This window comes from Lithobates pipiens, unplaced genomic scaffold (assembly GCF_037356315.1).
Source record: "Lithobates pipiens isolate NorthernLeopardFrog02 unplaced genomic scaffold, aLitPip1_a1.2 Scaffold_22, whole genome shotgun sequence".
In the NCBI taxonomy this organism is placed as follows: Eukaryota; Metazoa; Chordata; class Amphibia; order Anura; family Ranidae; genus Lithobates; species Lithobates pipiens.
This window is the reverse complement of record NW_027507784.1, coordinates 6,781,813-6,801,930: the sequence shown is the minus strand read 5'-3', so window position 1 is coordinate 6,801,930 and position 20,118 is coordinate 6,781,813. Positions and strand designations below refer to the sequence as shown.

Below are 20,118 nucleotides of genomic sequence, written 5' to 3'. Positions count from 1 at the left end.
TTAAAAAGGGATTGTAAAGGCTCAATTATTTTTAAATAACAAAAACAAAAAACATGTTTACTTACCACTCACACAGAGCGGCCCACGATCCTCTTCTTCTGGGGTGACTCGTCGGTGCTCTTGGCTCCTCCTCTTTAGCGAGTGCCCCCACAGAGAGCTGCTTTCCATGGGGGAACCTGTGCGGGCGCTCTCCCGAGTCCCGATGCTGCATCCATTGACACAGACAGCAGGACTCGGCCCCCCCAGCTCCCGTGTCACTGGATTTGACTGACAGCAGCTGGATATGATGGCTTGCATTTCTCATGCAAGCCTTCATACCTGTATGTATGGTTCTCCTAAGTGAGAGGAGGCTGTCTTTGAGTGTAGTGTCTAACACTGGTTGATTCAGCGTGGGAAATGAGACAATAGAGTCAGCGAGCTCTCTGGTGTCTGCATTGGATCTTACCTCACACTGCTGTGTCCCTGTGTCATCTAGCCTGCTGCGGGATTTAGCAGGGCTTCTTTGCAGAGGAGAAGGGGGTTGTAAGGAATCCTCCAGATCCAGGGTCTGCCTGTACGCTGCTGGAGTTAGTCCCTGTTGCATTCTGTGATCTGTCCTGTGTGCCGGAGAGGAGCCGGCACCATCTTGTCCATGAAGCAGCGCCGGCTGTGCATAGTAGTCCGTCAGCTTTTTCGGCCGGTGTGCGGCTTGCCGTTTCCTGGACATGATACCGGTGGGGGGTCGAGAAGTCAATCCGCAGGTATGGAGGAGAATTTTGGCGCCTCTAGTCGTCGTGAGCCGCTAATATTTCTCCGCTGCGTGCCAGAGCTCAGGACTCACACCGCCATCTCCGCGGAGTCCAGGCCACGCCCCATGTCACATGACTATTGAACTTCCTTTTTATCGGTTCGCCGCACGCCTTGCACGTCACTACATTCGTAATTATTACCCAACATTTGTGTGACCGTGTGTATGCAAGACAAGTTGGAGCCAACAACCTTCGAACAAAATTCCATGGTTTTGTTGTCGGAAAGTCCGATCGTGTGTACGGGGCATTAGGCCCCTTTTGCATGGGCAGGCTCCATTTTGATCAGCGGGGTATCTGTCCACTGTTCCCCTGCTGATCAGAGGAGAGTGGGCAGATGACATGTCCATGTCCCCTTAGTTTATGCAGAGCACAAATGGATCGAGACCACTTTGGTTTACTGTATGAGCGGCCACCTCTGATCCACCTACGCGGAGGAGGATGGATCCCCTTCCATTTGTTTTTAGCAGATCAGATTGGAGGTAGACGGGTGTAAACAGACACAAGTTTGCTCATACCCACTGGTCCAAAGAACCATATTCAATCAGGTGCACCGGAAAAACGGACAGGCCGACCTGATCAGAACAGTTGTGTGAAAGGGGCCTTAGGTCTACATTTGTCGATTTTGGTTGGATGTTTCCAAACTCAGAAACCTACTAATTTCCCACAGTGACCACCTATCTGAACTGATATGATCTAGCCAATAAATGTGTAATATGTGTTTGTGCTGTTGTATAACGGGTGAAGACTGAGCTTTGTTTGGATAGGAACTGGGTTGAGGCCACCAATTTTACAGGTCTGAAATGGCTAAAATTGCCAAACGACCTCCAGGAGCCTCCAGAAACAGAACAGTCTGGTTCCTGGTCTTCATTCTCAAAAAGCCATCCGCTACTTTTATACTGAAAGACCTTATCCTCCCCATTCTCAGAGCAGCTACTGGTACCACCACTATGGAAGAAGAGCCGCCATTATAAATCTGTTTCGATTATTTTTGATCTAAAGTGGTTGAGAAGCTATAAGAAGTCTAACGCTGTGTACACACGATCGCAATTTCGGGCCAGCAAAAGACCGATGAGAGCTTTTCATCGGAAAATGCGACCGTGTGTATGCTCCATTGGAATTTAGCTGGACGAATTCCCACCAGCAAAAATTTGAGAGCATGTTCTCTGATTTCAATATTTTTTATTAGGTATTTATGTAATATGTTTACATCGAAGTGTAAGGTTTAAGAGTAAGCATCAAGGTACATTGCAGTATACAGTGGACAAACGTAACTGGAACACAAGGTCATAGTGCATGTTACATCATACTTCATACATCATCTCCTCCCCCAGCCACTCCTATGGGATCATGCTGTGACAGGGGTGGAGGTTGCCCATTTGTCATTGTTAACCATTGCTGGAATTTTATTAGAGTCGCTCATTAGAACCAATTTTGTGCCTCAAAGTACCATTCTTCGTAACAAACAAACTATATTGTTAGAAATGTATGAAAGTCAACATCTGTCACATTGAACTATATACAAGACATGAAGAAATATCTGTGGCAGAAAATCCCTTGTAATAAGGTTATTTGTTTCTCATAAAGACCGGTACGTCATGACGTTTCAGTTTTGAGGTGGGTATTAAGAGCATGTTCTCAATTTTTCCGATCGCCTGTTGCAATTCCTACGCATGCTCGGAAACAATTTGAGGCATGCTCGGAAGCGTTGAACTTAATTTTTTTTCTCGATTCGCCGTAGTGTTGTACGTCTCGCGTTCCTGACGGTCGGAATTTGGTGTGACCGCGTGTAGGCAAGACAGCTTGAGTGGAATTCCATCGAGAAAACCATCAGAGCTTTTTCCGACCATAATTTCCGATCGTGTGTACTCGGCATAACTATTGTGCCACAGCACTCGGGACAATCTATGTTATCTGAACTGAGTCCGGAAATGTTCCCATTCACAATCACAGAACTGGGTGCTTTTGTTTGCTAGTGGAAGGAAACCATCGTAGTCTGAACATACAAGTTCCCTACATTGAGGATCTTAGCTGGTTTAAAGAGGAAGTAAACCCTGATGAGTTTACTTCCTCTTTCATTCCCTGCAAAGGTAAAGCATAATGGACTACTATGCATCGCATCACATCGCATCGCATAGTAGTCCATTATGTGTCACTTACCTGACACAGGAGCCAGCGAAGTCACCGCTGTCCCCTGTAGTCCGGCGCATCCATCTTCTCGGTGGGGGTCTTGCTGCTCCGCCGCTGTCATTCGACGAAGCCGCGATGACGTCCACGGGAGCCGACACGCGCGGCATCTTCGTCGTTGACGATGCCGCGCTCAGTGCGCCTGCGTGCCGCTGTCTACGGCGCATGCGCCATAGACAGCAGTGCCTGTCTTTCGGCAAATATCTCCTAAACCGTGTAGGTTTAGGAGATATTTCTTGGACCTACAGGTAAGCCTTAATCTAAGTGTGTTGTAAGGGTTTACAACCAGTTTAAAGCCAGGATCCTTGCAAAGATGCGATGCCAACCACTGATCCAGCAGAATCATGTGGGCAAAGGGCCTACATGATTCTGTGTGCAGTGTCCAAACGAGAACACTGTCGATATACCGTCACCTCATTCGATGTACATTGTAGAATTAAGATTTACAATAGACAGATGATTTAGAAATACTAATTCTCTTATTCTCACATCTTTTGCAGGGCTCAACACATCAGGTAAGGCAGATGAATGCATTGTGATTCTGTTACATGTATGCATGTTCTTATTAATAGCTTTACCTCTATACCAATTCTGACATTTGTCATACATGTAAAAAAATGGCATTTTTTTTAGCTAGAAAATTACTTATAACCCCCCCAAAATATAATAAAAAATAAATAAATTGGGTAATAAAATGGCGATTCTGTCAATTTTTTTATGTCACGAGATATTTGCGCTGTAATTTTTAAAATCCACATTTTTAGGAAAAAGTATAAATTTTATTAAATGTTCTAACACCATTTTTTTGGGGGGTAAAATATAAAAGCTGATGTTACACCGAGTAAATAGATACCTAACATGACACAGTGCTATACTAAAACTTAAACGTCTTTACAGGTCACCAGTTTAGAGATACAGAGGAGGTCTAGCACTAAAATTATTGCTCTTGCTCTGATGTTCGTTGCGATACCTCACATGTGTGGTACGAACACCATTTATATAGTTACATAGTAGCTGAGGTTGAAAAAAGACACAAGTCCATCAAGTCCAACCTATGTGTGTGATTATATGTCAGTATTACATTGTATATCATGTATGTTGTGTGATTATATGTCAGTATTACATTGTATATCATGTATGTTGTGTGATTATATGTCAGTATTACATTGTATATCCTGTATGTTGTGTGATTATATGTCAGTATTACATTGTATATCCTGTATGTTGTGGTCGTTCAGGTTGCTTATCTAATAGTTTCTTGAAATCATGCCCCCCCCCCACTCAGACCACCGCCTGTGGAAGGGAATTCCACACCCTTGCCCCTCTTACAGTAAAGAACCCTCTGCGCAGTTTAACCAGTTCAGCCCCGGAAGATTGTGCAGCTAAAGGACCAGGCCATTTTTTTGCGATTCGGCACTGCGCCGCTTTAACTGACAATTGCGCGGTCGTGCGGCGCTGCACCCAAACAAAATTGACGTCTTTATTTTCTCACAAATAGAGCTTTCTTTTGGTGGTATTTGATCACCTTTGCGTGTTTTATTTTTTGCGCTATAAACAAAAAAAAAGCAACAATTTTGAAAATAATATAATATATAATATAATAAATATCCCGTTCTTTTTTTTTTTTAAAAGCTAATTTTTTCTCAGTTTAGGCCGATACGTATTCTTTCACATATTTTTGGGGAAAAAAATTGCAATAAGTGTATATTGATTGGTTTGCATAAAAGTTATAACGTCTACAATATAGGGGATAGATTTATAACATTTTTATTAATATTATTTTGTTTACTAGTAATGGCGGCGAGCTGCGATTTTTATCGGGATTGCAACATTATGGCGGACACATGGGACAATTTTGACACATTTTATCAGTGCTATAAAAATGCATTAATTACTGTAAAAATGTCACTGGCGGGGAAGTAGTTAACACTAGGGGGCGATCAAGGGGTTAACTGTGTTCCCTGTGTGTGTTTCTAACTGTAGGGGGAGGGGACTGACCTAGAGGAAATGACAGATCGTGGTCCCTAGCTATTAGGAACTCACAATCGGTCACTCCTCACAGAACAGAACAGGGATTTGTATGTTTACACACACACTCCTGTGTTCTGCCTCTCGTGCCCACGATCACTTGAGGCCGCCGGTCATCATGACCAGGGCCGTCTTTAATATTGATTGGACCCCGGGCAAAACTTTTCTTGGGGGCCCCCCTCCCCCCCCCATGCAGTTTCACTCTCCACCTGCTCTGAGACATACAATAAATAGCAGCTAGACTCAAATTCAGTTTACTGAATCAGATCAGGCAACTATTGCGATTGGTTGCCAGTGGTTACAGTGTATCATTACCGCTCACTGACTGGTTTCCAAAGGTACAGCACACATTACAGCTCACTGATTAGTTGCTAGAGGTACAGCACATGATTTCTGCTTGTTGATTGGTTGCTGGAGATTACTGTGGGGCATGATATACTACCAACAATTTGACAACATGTCAGGCTTTCCACCATTGGGTTGGATTATGTGCATCTTGAAAATGCTGTTTTGGCAATTGTTCAGATCTCCATTATGTTCTTGAATGATCAACATTTGTCTTAACACATTTCAGGAGACTATGGTGATTGGATACAATGGGACTGAGATGCCCTTGTAGATATACTGATGCTGGGGTATGTTTCCAACACTCAACTGACAAAGTCAAATAGATGAGTGGTCAAGGGACTTCAATGTGTTCCAGTTGAGCCGTAGTAGCTATACCTTTGCCTAGATCAGTGTTCTCCAAACTGTGGCCTAAGGGCCAGATATGGCCCTTTGTTTTCCTTTATCCGGCCCTTGGGGCACTATTAAGCTTTGTACACACAATCGGAGAATCCGTTGGAATGTGTCCTATCGGACCGTGTTGTCGGATAATCCGACTGTGTGTGGTCTGCATCGGAATGTTTCCATCGGTATATCCGTCGGACCCAATTTTCCAACTTGTTGGAAATATTTTCCGACCAACTGGTTCGATCGGACATACTCCGATCATGTGTAGAGCATTTTGATCGGACCAAGTGCCACGCATGCTCAGATCAAATTCCTACATAAAAGCTATTGGCTACTAGCCTGAACGTAGTCCCATCGTAACGAAATTACGTCATCACGTTCTGAAAGATCGGATTTTTTGACAACTTAGTCGGACCCTGTGTATGCAACAGTTTCGGACAAGATCCGACGGGCAAAATCCGACGGATTTGGTTGTCGAAATCTCAGACCGTGTGTACAGGGGCTTACACCAACTGAAACCAATGATGGGGCACCATTCCACCTACTAAGCGTACTTAGCCCAACGCACACGTTCCTGTTGAAGTGGCCCTCCTCAAGCTTGAAGGACAGTAAACTTGCTTAGAAAGTTTGGAGACCCCCCTGGCCTTGATAAAAACTTCCTTTACATAAGGTTAAATTTAAAAAAAATGTGAACACAAGGATAAGGATCTTTATTTAACCACTTCCCGACCGCCGCACGACGATGTACGTCGACAGAATGGCACGGGCAGGCATATTGGCGTACATGTACGTCCCTGCCTTCCCGCGGGTCGGGGGCCCGATCGGGCCCCCGCCCAGTGCCTGCGGCGGTCGGTATTCGTTCGGGAGCGATCCCGGACGAGGGGGCGGCCATTCATTCATGGCCACCCCCTCGCGATCGCTCCCGACGAATAGAAATCCTTCGTGACATCACTTCCTCTCCTGTAATGTAAACACAGGAGAGGAAGTGATGTATTCTCTCCTCCGTGTCGGTATTTTTCGTTCCGACACCGAGGAGAGCGGATCGGTGAGTTGCACCAACACGTCACTACACAGTAGAACATGCCAGGCACACTCACACCCCCCCGATCACCCCCCAATTACCCCTGCCCCCCAGTCACAGTGACACCAATGTCTTTTTTTTTTTTTTTTTTTTTTGCATTGGTGTCATTTGTGACTGTAATAACTGTTAGGGCAGTTAGGGTTAGCCCCCTTTAGTTCTAATGTACCCCCCTAACCCCCCCAATAAAGGTTTAACCCCGTGATCACCCCCCGTCGCCAGTGTCACTAAGGCTGGGTTCACATTGCAGCGGTTTATGAGAACGGATGTGATTCGCACCGCACTGCAGTGCAAATCACATCCGATCTCTGTGTGATTTGAGTTCAGCCATACAGATAGTATGGCTGAATTTGCGTCGCACCCGCCGCAAACTCGCACGGGACCCTTTTTTTGGTCCGCAGCAGAATCGGATCGCATGGGTGTTCACACCATGCGATCCGAGTTTGCAGATCGCACTGCGATATGCAAACTGATCTGGGGGTGTCATTAACATTTCACTGACACTCCCAGCAGTTCGCATAGGGCAGTGTGAACTGCCGCCGGGAGGCATGCGATGCGGGAACCCGCCGCGGATTTGTGGCGTTCCCGCATCGCTCCAGTGTGAACCCAGCCTAATAAGCGATCGTTTTTCTGATCGCTGTATTAGTGTCACAGGTGACGCTAGTTAGGCAGGTAGGTAATTAGGTTCGCCGCAGCTTTTTATAGCGCCAGGGACCCCCATATACTATCGCATAAAGCACCCTGATTGCCCCCTAGTTAACCCTTTCACCAGTGATCACCATATAACTGTTAGGCCGCGTACACACGCGCGGACTGTTCGCCCAACCTTGTCCGCTGAACAGTGTTTGGGCGGACAGTCCGCTCGTGTGTGGGGCTTCAGCGGACAGTTTCAGCGGACAGTTGGCCGAACAAGGTCTTACGGAAATTCCGAAAAACTGTCCGCTGAAACAAGGTTTCAGCGGACTGTTCGCTCGTGTGTAGGCTTGTTCGGCCAACTAAGTCTCGCGCATGCTCAGAAAGGATTTCCACGTCGGAAGGTTGCATTGCAGTGTATAGGACGTCGTATTTTTCGTCCCGTCGTACGTGCCGTTCACGTCATCGCGCACGGTTTCAGCAAACTGTTCGTCCGTCGTGTGTGGCCATGTCCGTCCATGCTAAGTTTGAGCGGACTGTTCGCTCAAACTGTTGGACGGACAAAGTTGGGCCAACAGTCCGCGCGTGTGTACGCGGCCTTACAGGTGACGCTGGTTGGTTAGTTATTTTTTTATAGTTTCAGGGCACCCGCCATTTATTACCTAGTCTCACTAGTGTACCCCTAAATTTAGGGGTGTCTACTTTCCAAAATGGGGTCATTTGGGGGGGGGGGGGGGTTTGTGTCATCTTGGCATTTTATGGCCTTCAAAACTGTAACTCCCTTAGAAAGCCTGAAGGCGGTGCTTGGCTTTCGGGGCCCCGTACGCGGCTAGGCTCCCAAAAAATCCCACATATGTGGTATCCCCGTACTCAGGAGAAGCAGCAGAATTTATTTTGGGGTGTAATTTCACATATGCCCATGGCATGCGTGAGCAATATATCATTTAGTGACAACTTTGTGAAAAAAAAAAAAAGTTTGTAATTTTCCCGCAACTTGTGGCAAAATATAAAATATTCCATGGACTCAACATGCCTCTCAGCAAATAGCTTTGGGTGTCTACTTTCTAAAATGGGGTCATTTGTGGGGGTTTTGTGCCATCTTGGCATTTTATGGCCTTCAAAACTGTAATAGGTAGTGAGAAGTGAAATCAAAAATTTACGCCCTTAGAAAGCCTGAAGGCGGTGCTTGGTTTTCGGGCCCCGTACGCGGCTAGGCTCCCAAAAAGTACCACATATGTGGTATCCCCGTACTCAGGAGAAGCAGCAGAATTTATTTTGGGGTGTCATTTCACATATACCCATAGCATGTGTGAGCAATATATCATTTAGTGACAACTTTGTGTAAAAAAAAAAAATATATATATTTTTTTGTCATTATTCAATCGCTTGAGGCAAAAAAAAAAAAATATTCAATGGGCTCAACATGCCACTTATCAATTTCCTTAGGGTGTCTACTTTCCAAAATGGGGTCATTTGGGGGGGTTTTGTACTGCCCTGCCATTTTAGCACCTCAAGAAATGAGATAGGCAGTCGTAAACTAAATGCTGCGTAAATTCCAGAAAACGTACCTTAGTTTGTAGATGTGACAACTTTTGCGCAAACCAATAAATATACAGTTATTGACTTTTTTTTTACCAAAGACATGTGGCTGAATACATTTTGGCCTAAATGTATGACTAAAATTGAGTTTATTGGATTTTTCTAATAACAAAAAGTAGAAAATATCATTTTTTTTCAAAATTTGCGGTCTTTTTACGTTTATATCGCAAAAAATAAAAATCGCAGAGGCAATCAAATACCATCAAAAGAAAGCTCTATTTGTGGGAAGAAAAGGACGCAAATTTTGTTTGGGTACAACATTGCATGACCGCGCAATTACCAGTTAAAGCAGCGCAGTGCCAAATTGTAAAAAGACCTCTGGTCATTGACCAGCAAAATGGTCCGGTCTGAAAGTGGTTAACCATCTTAATGTAGGTTTCAAATCTCATTGGTCTGAGATGAAAAAACTAGGGGTCCTTATCCCGTGGTGTTAGCATTGAAATTGAGCCCATCTTCCAAGAAATTCCCTGATGTTAGCATTGTGAATTTAGTCTATGGTCTACCATATATTTCTAACTATAATCTCTCACTAATATATTTACTTTTTATTTTAGGAAACTGTTCAGATTCTGACTGCGACCCGAACGCAACATGTGGAGAGTTTGGTGGGGACCAGCAGTGCACGTGTAAAGTGGGATTTGCAGGAAATGGAACGTATTGTGAGGACATTGATGAATGCCAGGATCGTTACACCAACAATTGTGGTTTTTATGGTGGTGGAACCTGTGTGAACACCATCGGATCTTACACCTGTAAATGTAACAATGGTTTCAAGTATAAGGAAGAGTCTGGCTGTGTTGACATCGATGAGTGTGCCGACAGCGCTCTGAATAAGTGTCTTCCACTAGCCGCGTGTACCAATGGATACGGGTCTTATGCCTGTTCTTGTCCTTCCAAATACTATGAACTTGGATCAAATTCCTGTACTGACCCTTGCTCCAACCACACCGTACTTAATGACCTCTGGCGCAGTACTTCCAACATACATAATTATACTGACTACTTTTATAACTTTGATTGGGCTCGTTGTGACCTTGGCATGTATGGCTGGTATCGGTTTCAAGGAGAACAAAATCTGCGGATCCCCGAGTACTGTGTCCCGTTATACAGCTGCGGAGTTCATGCGCCTATGTGGCTGAATGGCTTACATCCAACCATCGAAGAAGGAATCGCCAATCTTACGGCCTGTGCCAACTGGATTGCGTGCTGTAGGTGGTCAAGGCCCATTTCGGTGAAGATGTGTCCCAAAGGCTTTTATGTGTATAAAATACAGAGTACACCACAATGCTGGTATGGCTATTGTACAGGTAAGTATTCACTCAGTAACAGTGTGCCTTATTCAATAAATAATGATTTTCTAGCTTTAGTGATCACTATAATGCCGCGTACACACGGTCGGATTTTCCGACGGGAAATGTTGGACGTGAGCTTGCTGTTGGAAAGTCCGACCAGGTGTATGCGCCATCCAACATTTGCTGTCGGACTTTCCTCCAACAAATGTTTCTTAAGCCTCATACACACGATCGGACTTTGTACAAACTTTCCCTTGGATTTTTGTACAAAGGGCGTCAGCCGTGAACTTGTATTGCATACACACAGCAGGACTTTTTCAGCCAACTTTCACCAAATCACGTGGGTTTTTCTGCTCTTTACCGCCACCTTTGGTCAACTTCTGTATTGTTGTCTGATCTTTTGCATTGGTTCTGAGCATGCCTGTTTGTACTTTGTACAAAAGTCCGATGGTTTTCTGTACACACGATCAGACTTTGCTCCATCGGACTTTCGTTGCCAGAAAGTTTGTCTGTTCGCACAGCCAACAAAAGTCAGATGAAAACCAAAAAAGTTTGTCCGATGGAGCGTACACACGGTCGGATGTTGCTCCAAAACAGCTAATTTGCATGTTTGTTGTCAAAAAGTCTGATCGTGTGTACGGGGCCTTTAGCAGGTTCTCAAATTTTCAGCCAAATTTTTGTCGGAAAGTCTGATCGCGTGTACACAAGTCCATCACACAAAAGTTCACGCGTGGCACGGAATCAAGCAGAAGGAGCCGCACTAGCTATTGAACTTCTTTTTTTCTCGGCTCGTCCGTACGTCTTGTACGTCACCGCGTTCGGAAATTGTTGGCCAACATTTGTGTGACCGTGTGTACGCAAGACAAGTTTGAGCCAACGACCTTCAGACAAAAATCCATGGCTTTGTTGGCGGAAAGTCCGATTGTGTGTACGCGGTGTGTACGCAGCATTAAGGCCCCATACACACGATTGGACTTTTTGACAACAAACATGCAAATTAGCTGTTTTGGAGCAACATCCGACTGTGTGTACGCTCCATCGGACAAACTTTTTTGGTTTTCATCAGACTTTTGTTGGCTGTGCGAACGGACAAACTTTCTGGCAACAAAAGTCAGATGGAGCAAAGTCTGATCGTGTGTACAGAAAACCATTGGACTTTTGTACAAAGTACAAACAGGCATGCTCAGAACCAATGCAAAAGATCAGACAACAATACAGAAGTTGACCAAAGGTGGCGGTAAAGAGCAGAAAAAACCCACGTGATTTGGTGAAGGTCGGCTGAAAAAGTCCTGCCGTGTGTATGCAATACAAGTTCACGGCCAACGCCCTTTGTACAAAAATCCACGGGGAAAGTTTGTACAAAGTCCGATCGTGTGTATGAGGCTTAAGAATTAAAGCTGAATTCCAGGTATTTTTTTATTTTTTTTTATTATTAAGCCTCATACACACGATAGGACTTTGTACAAACTTTCCCTTGGATTTTTGTACAAAGGGCGTCAGCCGTGAACTTGTATTGCATACACACAGCAGGACTTTTTCAGCCGACTTTCACCAAATCACGTGGGTTTTTCTGCTCTTTACCGCCACCTTTGGTCAACTTCTGTATTGTTGTCTGATCTTTTGCATTGGTTCTGAGCATGCCTGTTTGTACTTTGTACAAAAGTCCGATGGTTTTCTGTACACACGATCAGACTTTGCTCCATCGGACTTTTGTTGCCAGAAAGTTTGTCTGTTCGCACAGCCAACAAAATTCCGATGAAAACCAAAAAAGTTTGTCCGATGGAGCGTACACACGGTCGGATGTTGCCTTAAAACAGCTAATTTGCATGTTTGTTGTCAAAAAGTCTGATCGTGTGTACGGGCCTTTAGCGGGTTCTCAAATTTTCAGCCAAATTTTTGTCGGAAAGTCTGATCGTGTGTACACAAGTCCATCGCACAAAAATTCACGCGTGGCGCGGAATCAAGCAGAAGGAGCCGCACTGGCTATTGAACTTCCTTTTTCTCAGCTTGTCGTACGTCTTGTACGTCACCGCGTTCGGAATTGTTGGCCAACATTTGTGTGACCGTGTGTATGCAAGACAAGTTTGAGCCAACGACCTTCAAACAAAAATCCATGGTTTTGTTGGCGGAAAGTCAGATTGTGTGTACCCGGTGTGTACGCAACATAAGAATTAAAGCTGAATTCCAGGTATTTTTTATTTTTTTTATTATTACTGTTATAAATGATTTATACAGTGCCACAAGTTTGTGCAGCACTTTGCAATATAAAGGGAGACACTGTGATTGCAATAAAGTTCAACACAGAAGGAATAGGAGGGACCTGCCTGTGGAGCTTACACTCTACAGGGTGGAGGAGGTGGTACAAAATCCCCTAAGATACTATTTGACCTTCTAAAGGCCAACATCTCTTGGTTTAGGATCAATGACCACCTCTCTGCTATAGTGCAGGATACAATTTCCCTATTTGGGAAAACATGGGACCCCTGGAATGACAGGTGTTACCTCTTAAATATACTTGGAAGCTCGTTGGGGCAGATGGGGGTCCGCACTGCTATTTCCTTTCCTCTCATACTTTCTCTTTCTTCTTACATGGTCCAGTTCATCTGGGGGAACGCCCTGCACTGTGCTGAAAAACATTACTTTTCTTTTCGGCATTTTTTTTTTTTTCATCACCCCATAGCTCCCAATTGTCCCTGATTTGAAGGGACTGTCCCTGATTTGGAGCAATGTCCCTCTGTCCCTCTTTCCTCCTCATTCGTCCCTCATTTTGGTCTGATCTATATAATTGTACATAAAATGCACTTTTTTATCTTTCAAAAAGTGTTTTCCAGAGCTTAACATTTCATCCAAATTCTAAATTGCTGCATTTGTACATTTTAAAAGCCAATATAAAGGAATAATAGTGCTAAAAAAAAACGCCCTTCTAGATTTAGTTTTTTGGGGGTTAATTCTCCTTTAAGGGGGTGTGACAGGGGGTGTGTCCTATGCCTATATATGTTTGTTAGTAGGTGTCCCTCATTCCTCTCTTAAGGCGGAGGTCCACCCTAAAGTGGACCTTCCGCTCATCGGAACCCTCCCCCCCCTCCGGCGCCACAATTGGCACCTTTCAAAGGGGAGGGGGATGCAGGTACCTGTACAGTACAGGTATCTGCACCCACTTCCGGCGTAGATTCTGCAGAAAGGTACGCCCCTTTCCGCAGAATCTACGCCCCTTTCCGAAGGTCCCCCGCGGCCTGCCGGAAAACACACGGATCCCAGAGACAGTGGGGACCATTCTTATTGCGCAGCGCGACTCGTGCATGCGCAGTAGGGAACCGGGAAATGAACCCGAAAGGCTCCACTTCCTGATTCCCATACCCAAGATGGCGGCGGCGGCAGCACCCGAGAGACGACCGAGAGATCGACTTTGGGTGCCAACATCGCGGGCGCGCTGGGCGGGTAAGTGTCCTTATTTTAAAAGTCAGCAGCTGCAGTATTTGTAGCTGCTGGCTTTTAAAAAAAAAAAACGGCGGTACTCCTGGCAGATTCCCGCTTTAAAATGTTGGGAGGTATGCCCCCCCCCCCCAATGCAGTGGTGTTAACCAGACACAAAGGAAACAAGGCAATTTGTCTTGTCCATGCAGTGGGACTGTGCTGGAATAGCTGCCCAAATGCAGTCCCACCGCATCTGGTGTGGACCTTTCCTCGCACAATCCGGACAAAATAATCTCCATGCTTTTTTTATTAAGTGTGATTCCTGCCTCGTTACCGCCACCTATTGGTCATATTTATTTATTTTATTTTTGCTTGAGGGAAAAAAAGGGATTGGTCAATTTGCCGGCTTATGACCAATGTGGGACAACCTCTGCATCACAACGATGCTGTAGGATTGAGGTGAGTATATGGTTCTGTTTTCTTGTTAAGCAATAGATATCAACATTTATGTATCATCAAACCCTGAAAAACATATGAATTAGATAAGCAATAACTCAACAAAAAAAATCAAAAGATGAATTGTGAAACTAACAGAAATCCCAATATTGTTTCAGAGGATCAGGTAAACACCACTACAACAACTCCTACAACAGCTTTAAGGACAGCGCTTCCTACAACTTTTACGACTTTGTATACCACTACGGACATCCAAAATGTTACATCTGGATTTACTTCTGCGGCACATATTAACTCTACATTCCTTACCATGGAAACTCCTACTACGGGGTCCCCTTATACGACAGCAGTCACAAATACCAGCTGTTCAGCCAGAGGTAAGCAAGAGAGGCTTTCAACCACCAAAAAAACAAGACTCCTGAGACTTAGAGGAAGTGACATCACTTCCTGTGCTCCTAACTCAGTTAAAGCGGTGGTTAACCCGCTGACTTTTTTTTTTTCTACACAGGTCAATTGGCTTCCGTATAAATCATACAAATAGGAAACATAAGGGGAATACAAAGACACTGAATTTCAAAAGAGCCAACTTCCCTAAACTACGAACCTTGCTAGAAGGCATAAATTGGGATAAAATCTTAGGAACAAAGAACGCGGAGGAGAGATGGGTTTGCTTTAAGAGCATATTAAATAAGGGCATTAGCCAATGCATCCCATTGGGTAATAAATTTAAAAGAGCGAACAAAAGTCCTGGATGGCTTAACCCCAATGTAAAAATGCATATAAAAGCAAAGGAGAAGGCCTTCACAAAATACAAGGTTGAGGGATCATCATCAGCATTCAGACTTTATAAAGAATGCAACAAGAAATGTAAGGGTACCATAAGGATGGCTAAGATAGAACATGAAAGACACATAGCGGAGGAGAGCAAAAAAAATCCCAATAATTTCTTTAAGTATATAAACAATAAAAAAGGGAAGACAGAACATATTGGCCCCATAAAGAATGAGGAAGGACATTTGGTTACAAAGGATGGGGAGATGGTGAAAGTATTGAATATACTCTTCTCCTTGGTCTTCACGAGGGAATCGGGGGGCTTCAGTAACCAAAACTGCAGTGTTTATCCTCATGACACATCACAGGAAGCACCTCCATGGTTAACAGAGGACAGAATTAAAATTGGACTTGTGAAACTTAACATTAATAAATCACCGGGACCAGATGGCTTGCACCCAAGGGTACTTAGGGAACTAGACCATTGCCAGACCATTGTTCCTAATTTTTACTGACAGTCTACTGACTGGAATGGTACCAGCTGATTGGAGAAAAGCCAATGTAGCACCAATATTTAAAAAGGGCCCAAAATACATCCCTGGGAATTACAGACCAGTTAGCCTAACATCAATAGTATGTAAACTCTTGGAGAGGACGATAAGGGACTATATACAAGATTTTAGTAATAAGAATGGTATCATTAGCAGTAATCAGTATGGATTCATGAAGAATTGTTCTTGCCAAACCAATCTACTAACCTTCTATGACAGGGATATGCAATTAGAGGACCTCCAGCTGTTGCAAAACTACAAGTCCCATCATGCCTCTGCCTCTGGGTGTCGTGCTTGTGGCTGTCAGAGTCTTGCTATGCCCCATGGGACTTGTAGTTCTGCAACAGCTGGAGGTCTGCTAATTGCATATCCCTGCTCTATGAGGAGGTGAGCGGCCATCTAGATAAAGGAAGGCCCGTAGACTTGGTGTATCTAGATAAAGGAAGGCCCGTAGACGTGGTGTATCTAGATAAAGGAAGGCCTGTAGACTTGGTGTATCTAGATAAAGGAAGGCCCATAGACGTGGTGTATCTAGATAAAGGAAGGTCCGTAAACGTGGTGTATCTAGATAAAGGAAGGCCTGTAGACGTGGTGTATCTAGATAAAGGAAGGCCAGTAGACGTGGTGTATCTAGATAAAGGAAGGCCCGTAGACGTGGTGTATCTAGATAAAGGAAGGCCCATAGACGGGGTGTATCTAGATAAAGGAAGGCCCATAGACGGGGTGTATCTAGATAAAGGAAGGCCCGTAGACGTGGTGTATCTAGATAAAGGAAGGCCAGTAGACGTGGTGTATCTAGATAAAGGAAGGCCAGTAGATGTGGTGTATCTGTATTCTGCAAAAGAATTTGACACAGTTCCCATAAACGTTTACTGTACAAAATAAGGTCCGTTGGCATGGACCATAGGGTGAGTACATGGATTGAAAACTGGCTACAAGGGCGAGTTCAGAGGGTGGTGATAAATGGGGAGTACTCGGAATGGTCGGGGTGGGTAGTGGGGTCCCCCAGGGTTCTGTGCTGGGACCAATCCTATTTAATTTGTACATAGATGACATGGAGGATGGGGATGGGGGAAACAGCTCAATCTCTGTATTTGTGGATGATACTAAGCTAAGCAGGGCAATAACTTCTCCGCAGGATGTGGAAACCTTGCAAAAAGATCTGAACAAATTAATGGGGGGAGGAGCAACTACATGGCAAATGAGGATAAATATAGAAAAATGTAAAATAATGCATTTGGGTGGCAAAAATCTGAATGCAATCTATAGACTGGGGGGAGGGGAACCTCTGGGGGGATCTAGGATGGAGGAGGACCTGGGGGTCCTAGTAGATGATGGGCTCAGCAATGCCAAGCTGCTGCTAACAAAGCAAACAGAATATTGGCATTAAAAAGGGATCAACTCCAGAGATAAAACGATAATTCTCCACTCTACAAGACTCTGGTCCGGCCGCACCTGGAGTATACTGTCCAGTTCTGGGCACCAGTCCTCAGGAAGGATGTACTGGAAATGGAGCGACTACAAAGAAGGGCAACAAAGCTAATAAAGGGTCTGGAGGATATTAGTTATGAGGAAAGGTTGTGAGCTCTGAACTTATTCTCTCTGGAGAAGAGACGCCTGAGAGGGGATATGATTTCATTATATAAATACCGGACTGGTGACCCCACAATATATAAATACCGGACTGGTGACCCCACAATATATAAATACCGGACTGGTGACCCCACAATATATAAATACCGGACTGGTGACCCCACAATATACAAATACTGGACTGGTGACCCCACAATATATAAATACCGGACTGGTGACCCCGCAATATATAAATACCGGACTGGTGACCCCGCAATATATAAATACCGGACTGGTGACCCCACAATATACAAATAACGGACTGGTGACCCCACAATATATAAATACCAGACTGGTGACCCCACAATATACAAACACTGGACTGGTGACCCCACAATAGGGATAAAACTTTTTTTGCAAAACGGAGTTTAACAAGACTCGTGGCCACTCATTAAAATTAGAAGAAAAGAGGTTTAACCTTAAACTATGTAGAGGGTTCTTTACTGTAAGAGCGATAAGGATGTGGAATTCCCTTCCACAGGTGGGGGTCTCAGCGAGGGGAATTGATAGTTTCAAGAAACTATTAGATAATCACCTGAACGACCGCAACATACAGAGATATACAATGTAATACTGACATATAATCACACACACAGGTTGGACTTGATGGACTTGTGTCTTTTTTCAACCTCACCTACTATGTAACTATGTAACCTGTAAAGGAAAAGGCATAATGAGCTAGTATGCACTGCAGCAGCTCATTGCAAGGGGAATATCGCCTAAGCCGTACAGGTTTAGGAGATATTCTTTTTATCTACAGGTAAGCCTTCTTATAGGCCTTATTATAGGCTTACCTGTAGGTAAAAGTAAAAAAAAAATGACTTTACTACCGCTTTAAGGACGCCTAAACGTCTGCGGTCTGCAAGGAAGTTCTCAAAGCCCCGTTTACACCTGAGCAGAGCGATTTTCAGGTGTTTTTAAGAGTTTTGCAAGCATATTATGAGTTTCAGAAGCGCATTACAAGTATTTTACAAATGTATTCAACCTTCAGGTAGTTTTATTTTAGCCAATTAAAGTCACTTGGGGAGGAGGATTGGAGATGGGGAGCTGTTTTTTTTTTTTTTGCCAAAAAACTTGCTACAAAACACTTGTAAAATGCCCAAAGTGAGCATTTTTTTTCCCCCATTGAAGTCTATGGGGTCAAACTGCCCCCACTATGCCTAAAAGAAACACATTCACTTTTTTTTGAGCGACAAGCATGTTCAGGGGCATACGTACAGGTGTCACAGGGATTGCCGTTGCAGCCCGTCCTCATGCTCCAGGGGGGCCCGGACACCTGGATGGATATAGAACAGGTTTGGGATCTTAAATGAGGCCCACATAGACATGTGCCTCCGTCCCTGTATATTTGCAAAAAAAAGAGAGAGTTTGGGACTTTAAATGAGGCGTGTACACCAATGGTCGTTGCAGTGAGCACGATCTTAATATGAATACATAAACAATATAAATACACTTTAAAACAATCTTTAATGGATTGTATAACAATATATAAAACCATGTTGTACCATAATGTAACAGTTGCTCCATAGCATACCATAGCAGTGATGCAGCAAAATTACACAGTAAAATACATACATTGTGTACATGATACTACACTAGAGGGATTGACACACAATGTGCTCTACGCGTTTCGTGAAAAAAAAATCACTTCTCGTTTATGTATTCATACTAAGATTGTGTTCACTGCACCGGCCATTGGTGTACACACCTCATTTAAAGTCCCAAACTCTCTCTTTTTTTGCATACACCTGGATAGGAGGGCGGCAGGGACAGTGGCATGTAGAGGAACTGATCCCTCCATGCAGCTGCTGAGTGCCTGCGTCTCCTTCTCTCCCTCCCGCAGATATTCAGCGGCTTCAGGAGGGAGATGGAGGGCACTGGTTCCTCTACATGCCACGCCTGCTGCCTCCCTACCCCTGACCTGCTGCCCTAAACCCCTGTGTGCTTTCCTGGCCCCCCTCACCCCTCCCCCGAGAAAATCTGTCAGGATGGAGAGCAGGGAATTGGCTGGTAAAAGTGTCAATTACCGGCCACTTCCTTACTCTTCATAAATAGTCAGTGATCGTCCCCGGTATCGGTTTACTATGCTTCAGTTTATAAATGAACAGGAAGCTCTGTACCGGGCTAATCCTGCTTGTTTATTCATTCTGTGCAGCTGAGGCTGTCCTCAGTCCATTTCTCTGTCTCAAAAGTGAGATATCAAAGGTCTGTTTAGACCCCTGATATTTCAGCAAAGCCCCCCCCCCCAACTGGGGTCCTAAAATAAATATATATATATATATATATATATATATATATATATATATAATAAAATTGTAAAAACTAAATAAATGGAATAAAATGGTAAAAAAAAAAATAAAAATGCAAAAATAAAATAAATACTGACACCAGTGGCAAAACTACCAGGGTTGCACAGGTCGTAATTGCGACTGAGCTCTGGCCCTCCACCACTGTGGGGGCCCAAGACGGCAGGAAAGTGGCCTCCTGCGGGACCGTAATAAAGGGTCTCAAGATGGGAATAAAGATCCCCCGAGATCAGTGGGAAGGGCCCTGGTTGGAGGCCAGGGCAGCCCCTCATGGTTTCTTCCCTGAAGGTTCTAGTTACTCCTCTACATTTTGCTACAGGCAACCAAACACTCAGATGTAGACATGTGCGATTAGTTTTGTACAAATCGAAAATTCGTACGAATTTCCGTAAATTCGTACATTCAGGTGGATCCGAAATACGAATTGCTATGCTTCCTAATTCTGCACGAAATACGAAATTTCGTTTACGAATTTCGGATCCAAATTCCATTACAACGGAAACGTGACTGGTGATAAATTGAAATTCATCATAACGAACATTCGTAATTGTTACGAAAAGTTAACAAACCTAAAAGTTAAAAACCCCAGGAAGTCAGCACAGCACAGGGGATGGTGGGAGCCCCTCATAATGATAAATTCATCATAACGAACAT

The 20,118-nt window shown here is 44.2% G+C and overlaps 2 protein-coding genes across 2 annotated transcripts in view; both read left to right on the top strand.

The window, feature by feature from the left end:
* The window catches only part of LOC143925276 (uncharacterized), a 68,916-nt gene extending 65,349 nt beyond the window's left edge, over positions 1-3,567 (top strand). The window contains exon 12 of the mRNA XM_077449864.1: positions 3,473-3,567. Coding sequence (XP_077305990.1) covers positions 3,473-3,567 — 95 coding nt within the window. The remainder of the gene's footprint in view (positions 1-3,472) is intronic.
* A 1,890-nt stretch (positions 3,568-5,457) lies between these two features.
* The window catches only part of LOC143925275 (uromodulin-like), a 30,454-nt gene continuing 15,793 nt past the window's right edge, over positions 5,458-20,118 (top strand). The window contains exons 1-3 of the mRNA XM_077449863.1: positions 5,458-5,479; positions 9,597-10,349; positions 14,363-14,581. Of these exons, the coding sequence (XP_077305989.1) occupies positions 5,458-5,479; positions 9,597-10,349; positions 14,363-14,581 (994 nt within the window). The remainder of the gene's footprint in view (positions 5,480-9,596; positions 10,350-14,362; positions 14,582-20,118) is intronic.